Source organism: Urocitellus parryii, chromosome 8 (genome assembly GCF_045843805.1).
Source record: "Urocitellus parryii isolate mUroPar1 chromosome 8, mUroPar1.hap1, whole genome shotgun sequence".
Classification (NCBI taxonomy): domain Eukaryota; kingdom Metazoa; phylum Chordata; class Mammalia; order Rodentia; family Sciuridae; genus Urocitellus; species Urocitellus parryii.
The window spans coordinates 119,837,164-119,843,306 of NC_135538.1; the positions used below are offsets into that span (position 1 = coordinate 119,837,164).

At 44.2% G+C, this 6,143-nt stretch overlaps 1 protein-coding gene across 1 annotated transcript; it reads left to right on the forward strand.

Moving 5' to 3' along the window:
* Positions 1-3,420: 3,420 nt before the first annotated feature.
* On the forward strand, positions 3,421-5,326 carry LOC144256456 (popy class I histocompatibility antigen, alpha chain E-like; the record flags this gene model as incomplete). The annotated part of the gene is made up of 4 exons (XM_077801511.1): positions 3,421-3,595; positions 3,883-4,158; positions 4,828-5,103; positions 5,232-5,326. Coding segments are annotated over 3 exons (726 nt in total), but the record flags the coding sequence as incomplete, so codon positions are not given.
* Positions 5,327-6,143: the final 817 nt, after the last annotated feature.

The following is a 6,143-nucleotide window of genomic DNA, read 5'->3' on the forward strand; positions in this document are numbered from 1 at the left end:
AAGGAGAAATTCCATGACTAAGTAGAAACAAAATATTTTATTAACATTCAGAACAATCTACTTATTTAAATTTTGATTTCTGACTGTGATCCAGTTAAACACAAAATGAAGCCCCAGGCCATGCTAGGCAGAATCTAAGATGCCCTATGATAACAACCTCTTCTTGTAAGTGCACAAGGAGGTTTAGTTCACTGCCACCTTATGGAATCAATGATCCAAGAGGCAGAGTGACAGAGAAAGAAAGGGTGTTACTAGGAACAAGCTGGCTTTTTGCCTTCAATGACCAACTTACCCTTTTCCTTAAGAATCTTTTATATGATTGTTCAAGGGAAGATGTGCAGGACCCAGATAGAGAGGTGCCTCAGTTTTTCAGTGTTTTGAAAAATAGCCTCTTCTGGAATGTGGGCTGTATATATCTTACCTCTTTCATGTAGGTTCATGAGAGTTGCAGTCCAGTGGATTTAAAGGACCTAAAGGGAGCAAAGGAAAATATTGAATGACTTGTATCTGATTTTTCTTGTGATCACTATTTCTGGCAAGTACTCTTCCACATGTGAATTTCTCTCACAACTTGGGACTAGGGAGTATTTGGTAAGGGAGATTTGTGCATCTCTAGCTAACTTTAGTGAATGGTTAATCTATAAAAGACTTCTGTGGTCAGTGATCTTTAAGAGCTAGAGCAGGCAAGAGCAGAAACTTGGGAGAATTGAGTCTTTATTGGGTTTGGGGATTATGTGCACTTTTAGGCTTATTCAATATTTCCCAGTTATTCAAACAGGCATCTAGGTAGTACTGAGAAGGGATTTTACAGACATACTTAAGTTTGAAATTAGTTAAATTAAAGTCAGAGTGAGTAACCTGGTGATCCTGCCCTAATCAGAGCAGCCCTTCACTGGACTGGCTTTGTGTAGAGCAAGGAGATTCCATGAGTGAGAGAGGCTTCCCAATGAGAAGGGAGGGTTTGAGAATGGGGTGGCCATATGGCAAGGAATGCTGGGTACCACAGCAGCTGGGGCAGGAAATGGAGCACTGATCCCTAAAAGTGCAAGTAACAGAATTCTGCCAACAGCTGCCAACAGCTATGAGCTCAGTGGAGGACCCCATCACAGCTTGATGAAATCCTGAACATGCCTGGACTTTTCACCTTGTGAACTGTGAGCAAATAAATTTTGAGCAAATAAAATTTGCTTTTATTTGTAAGCAAATAAAAATTTGATTTTATTTATGAGCAAGTAAAATTTGAAGCTACTCTAATTTGTTAGATGGAAACAGGAAACCAATACCAAGGCTTCACTGTGCAATTAATAAGCACAAACACTACACTAAAATGAAATTGTGAACTGTCATGTACACTCCTTGCATGAAGTAACATCTTTGCTAAGAAGGATATTCTTTGAATCTGGTATCCTGGGGCTGAAAACTTAATTGCCTTTTAAAATTTATGTTAATCAGTTTCAAGAAAAAATACTATTATGCATCTTAGTATAATATGTATGTTCATAGGTAACTAGATAGCACTGATAAAGGGCACTTTGAATGCACCCAATGCTTAGAACTTTGAGGAAAAATTTGAATACGCTCATTGAAATATGATGTTTAAATAATATATATTTTAATTTCTTTGGTTCTTGATGCTGAAGCTTTTATTTAATTTAATTTTTATTATTTATTTATTTATTTAGAGAGAGAGAGAAAGAGAGAGAGAGAGAGAGAGAGAGAGAGAGAGAGAGAGAATTTTTAAATATTTTTCTTTCATTTTCAGCGGACACAACATCTTTGTGGTGCTGAGGATCGAACCCGGGCCGCAGGCATGCCAGGCGAGTGCACTACCACTTGAGCCACATCCCCAGCCCAATGCTGAAGCTTTTTGATGATTATTGCTGAGAATTTGAGATACATTTGTTTTTCATTTTTTAATTAATTTATTTTTGATACCAGGGATTGACCCTAGTGATAACAACCTCTGCTTGTAACTACACAAGATGGATTGGTTCGCTGCCACCTCATGGAGTCAATGATTCAAGAGGCAGAATGATAGCGAAAGAAAGAGTGTTATTAGGAACAAGCTGGCATTGTTAGAAGATGGTTGGCTTTTGCCTTCAATAACCATCTTACTACTTTCCCTAAGAGAGAGTCTTTTATATGATTTTTGAAGGGAAGACATGTAGGACCCAGACAGATAGGTGCCTCAATTTTTCAATGTTTTGAAAAATAGCCTCTTCTGGAATGTGGGCTCCATATATCTTATCTCTTTCACATGTAATCTCTTTTATTTTGTTCACAGTTGCAGTCCAGTGGATCTAAGGAAAATATAAACGTTAGCTGAAATGACTTGTATCTGATTTTTTTGTGGTCAGTGTTTCTGGCAACTACTCTTCCAGGTGTGATTTTTTTCCCCCCATAATTTGAGACGAGGGATTGTTTGATGAGGGAGTTTTGTGCATCCCTAGCTAACTTTAGTGTGCAGTTAATCTATCAAAGATAGGCTTCTTGGGTTGGGAATGTGGCTCAAGCGGTAACATGCTCGCCTGGCATGCGTGGGGTGCTGGGTTCGATCCTCAGCACCAAATAAAAAAGTAAAATAAAATAAAGATGTTGTGTCGACCGAAAAATGAATATTAAAAAATTCTCTCTCTCTCTCTCTCTCTCTCTCTCTCTCTCTCTCTCTCTCTCTCTCTCTCTCCTCTCTCTCTCTAAAAAAAAAGATAAGCTTCAGTGAGCAGGATATCTTTCCTAATGTTTGGTTTTCTGTTTTTTTATTTTATTATTTCATTGATGCTATTAAACTTTAATACAATCCGATTTGTCATTCTTTCATTGAACATCTATTATCTTAGTGTCCACTATGAACCAGGCATGGCTCTATATCCTGGGGATACAACTGTAATTAAAACATCCCTAAGCCTATGTGTGGGCCTTACATTTTAGAGGTTTGTCCAGAATGAGATGGAGCCACTGGAGCATTTTAAATGAAGAGATGGCACAACCTGACTCACATTTGCAGCATGGCTCACAGAGGTGGGAGAGTAGTCATGGGAGGTGAGTGAGGGCACAGTTTTAGTGCCCTAATTCAAGAGTGAAGGGTTGGTGGAGACTGAGGGGAGACCAGGGCCTGAGGAATGAGAGAGTCTGGAAAGCAGGGCTGTAGAAACAGGAAGTGAGGATGTGAAGCCTAGCAAAGAATTTTAAAGCTGTAGAATTCTCAGATTTCGGTATGTTTTATAGATTTTTAACAAATACCTAGCTATAGAGGGTGTGGGGAGGAAGCCAAATTCTGGAGATTCCTCACCTCCCGGGAACTTCACTTGCTCATCTCTCAACCTGAGTCAGGTTTTTCTGCCTGGTGACTCGTGACGCGCCCACAGTTCTCCCTGTCACACCAGTGGTTCCTAGAGAAGCCAATTAGAGTCCTACCCGTGATTCCTGCACTTCCACAGCGACTCCCTGAATCCGAGGGTGGAGCCCCGCGCACAGTGGATGGAGTATGAGACGCCAGCGTTTTGGGAAGCACAAACCAAGATCGCACAGGCCCACGAACAGAAATTGCGCTGGAACCTGCGCTCCACCCTCCGCTACCTCAACCAGAGCGAGGACGGTGAGTGACCCGGGACCGGGTGGTAGGGACAAATGCCACCACCTCTTTTGTAGGAGCTAAGGTCGACCGCAGTCTCAGAGACTGTGTCTCATTTCCAGACCACAAGGACACCACTTGGCCTCTTGACTCAGACCCCGCGGGTATTCCCTGGGGTTTCATTTTCCATTTAGGCAGAAAAAGCCTTAGACCCATCCACCCTGTCCCCCTGGCTCCAGGTTGCACAGGCAGAGTTAAGCACCAGAGGTAAAAGCTGGAATAAGGCTAATCTGACTTCCGGGGCGGGGCAGGCTCTCACACCTTGCAGTGGATTTCTGGCTGTGACCTTGGGCCAAATGGAAGCCTTCTTCAAGGACATGAAGAGTTTGCCTATGATGGTGCGGATTACATCTCCCTGAATGAGGACCTGCGCTCTTGGACCCCATGGAACAAGGCTGCTCAGATCACCCAGCGCAAATGGGAGGATTCAGGAGATGCAGAGCACTACAGGGCCTACCTGCAGGAGGAGTGCCTGGAGTGGCTCCGCAGATTCCTGGAGAAAGGGAAGGACAAGTTGCTGCACACAGGTACCAGGGGATGAGGGGAGTCCTACATAGTTTGGACAAAAATGGAATTCCTAACAGAATACCAGAGGGCCTTCCCTCCTCTCAAGACAATTAAGGCATCAAGTCTTTCTTGGAATGGGGAGGGAGAAGATCTCTGAATAAATTTAAGAGCACATTGCTTTGACCCTGACAGCAGCAGCCTTGGGTACCACAAGGTGAGTTTTTCAGGCCTTGTTCTCAGCTCCAAATTCAAATTGTTTGAGGTTGGACTCCAGGTTTTATGAATCTCTGGGCCTCCATTCAGGTCAGAACATGAAGTCCCTCTTAGAGACCTGGGGCATCTTTCCCTGGTCAGTCTGATTCTACAACTTTCCAAGGAAAAGGAGATTATCTCAGAAGCTTGAGTCCAGGCTGGTGCTTGGGTTTTGCTTTCCTTCCTCACTTCCATTGTCCTGTGTGTACTTAGTATGGTCACATGAGCACTGGTTCAGTGGCCATGGGTGGTAAAGTAAAATGTCTTATTAAAAATATTTTTAGTTGTAGATGGACACAATACCTTTATTTTATGTATTTATTTTTATGTGGTTCTGAGGATCGAACCCAGTGCATCACATGTGCTGAGCAAGCACTCTACTAGTGAGCTACAGCCCCAGCCCCAACATGTCTTATTTTTTTAATTCTTCCCTTCAGAGTCTCCAAAGACACATGTGACCCGTCACTTAAGCCCTGAAGGAGATGTCAGCCTGAGGTGCTGGGCCTTGGGCTTCTACCCTAAGGAGATCACCCTGACCTGGCAGAGGGATGGGGAGGACCAGATTCAGAACATGGAGCTTGTGGAGACCAGGCCTGCAGGGGATGGAACCTTCCAGAAGTGGGCAGCTGTGGTGGTGCCTGCTGAGGAGGAACAGAGATACACATGTCATGTGCAACATGAGGGGCTGCCTGAACCCCTCACCCTGAGATGAGGTAAGGAGGGGCTGAGGGCACAGAGCCTGTTGGCAGGAAAAGCAGGAGCCCTTCTGAAAACCCTCAGTAGGGTCAGGGCTGAGAGCTAGGGGTCAGGGTCACTCACCTACCTTCCCTTCCCTTCCCAGAGTCACCTGCTCTGTCCATCATCCCTGTCATGGGAATTGTTGCTGGCCTGGTTCTTTTTGTAGTTGTGGTCACTGGAGCTGCGGTGGCTGTAATGAGGTGGTAGCGGAATGCAGGTAGGGAAGTCAAGGGTTCCGAGTGTACCTGGTCTAGGCCCCTGGTAGAAGTGAGCTCTGCCTCATTAATGGGAAGCATCATCCATACACACTTGCTGACACTCACTCTATTGTAAAGCACAAGGAAAATAAAGGACAAAATGATCACCATTATGATTGTCATGGTGGGGACCTGATCCCTGGGATCCAGGCCTAGGGGATTTCTCAAGCCCTTATAGCTCTGCCTCCTCCCTGTTTTCTTCTCATAGGTAGAAAAGAAGAGAGCTATTTCATAACTGTTCAGAGGGTATTGTCCCTGAGACCCTTGGAGTAGTGTAGATGGGAGAACAAGGGGGGGGTCCCCCACCTGCCCCATAATTTATTCATTCTTCACATATCTTTTGGATTTTGACTCTGTCTTGTTGTTTTTCTGACCCAGGCAACATCAGTGCCTGGCACTCCAATATTCTCTAGCTCCATAAAGGTGAGACTCTGGAGGGCTTCAAATGGTAGAAGGTGTGATAGAGGGGAATGGAGAAGGTTGTGGGAATTCTCTTGGATCTTGGGTGAGTGCTGGGTTCTTCAGAATGTTGCAACTTAAAGCAACTGCCCTGATTTTGTTCATCACACTTTTGTTCTGTAGCAGAAACAGCTGCCTTGTGTGGGACTGAGCAACACAAGATTTGTCCAAGCCTTTGTGACTAGAAGAATTCTGGAGTCCCTTTCTGTCATGGATTCTTAAGCCATCCACATTCTTATTGGCATAATGTGCAGAAGTGAGACCAGTGCATAGGACCCATGTCCTGCACTGTGCCTTGC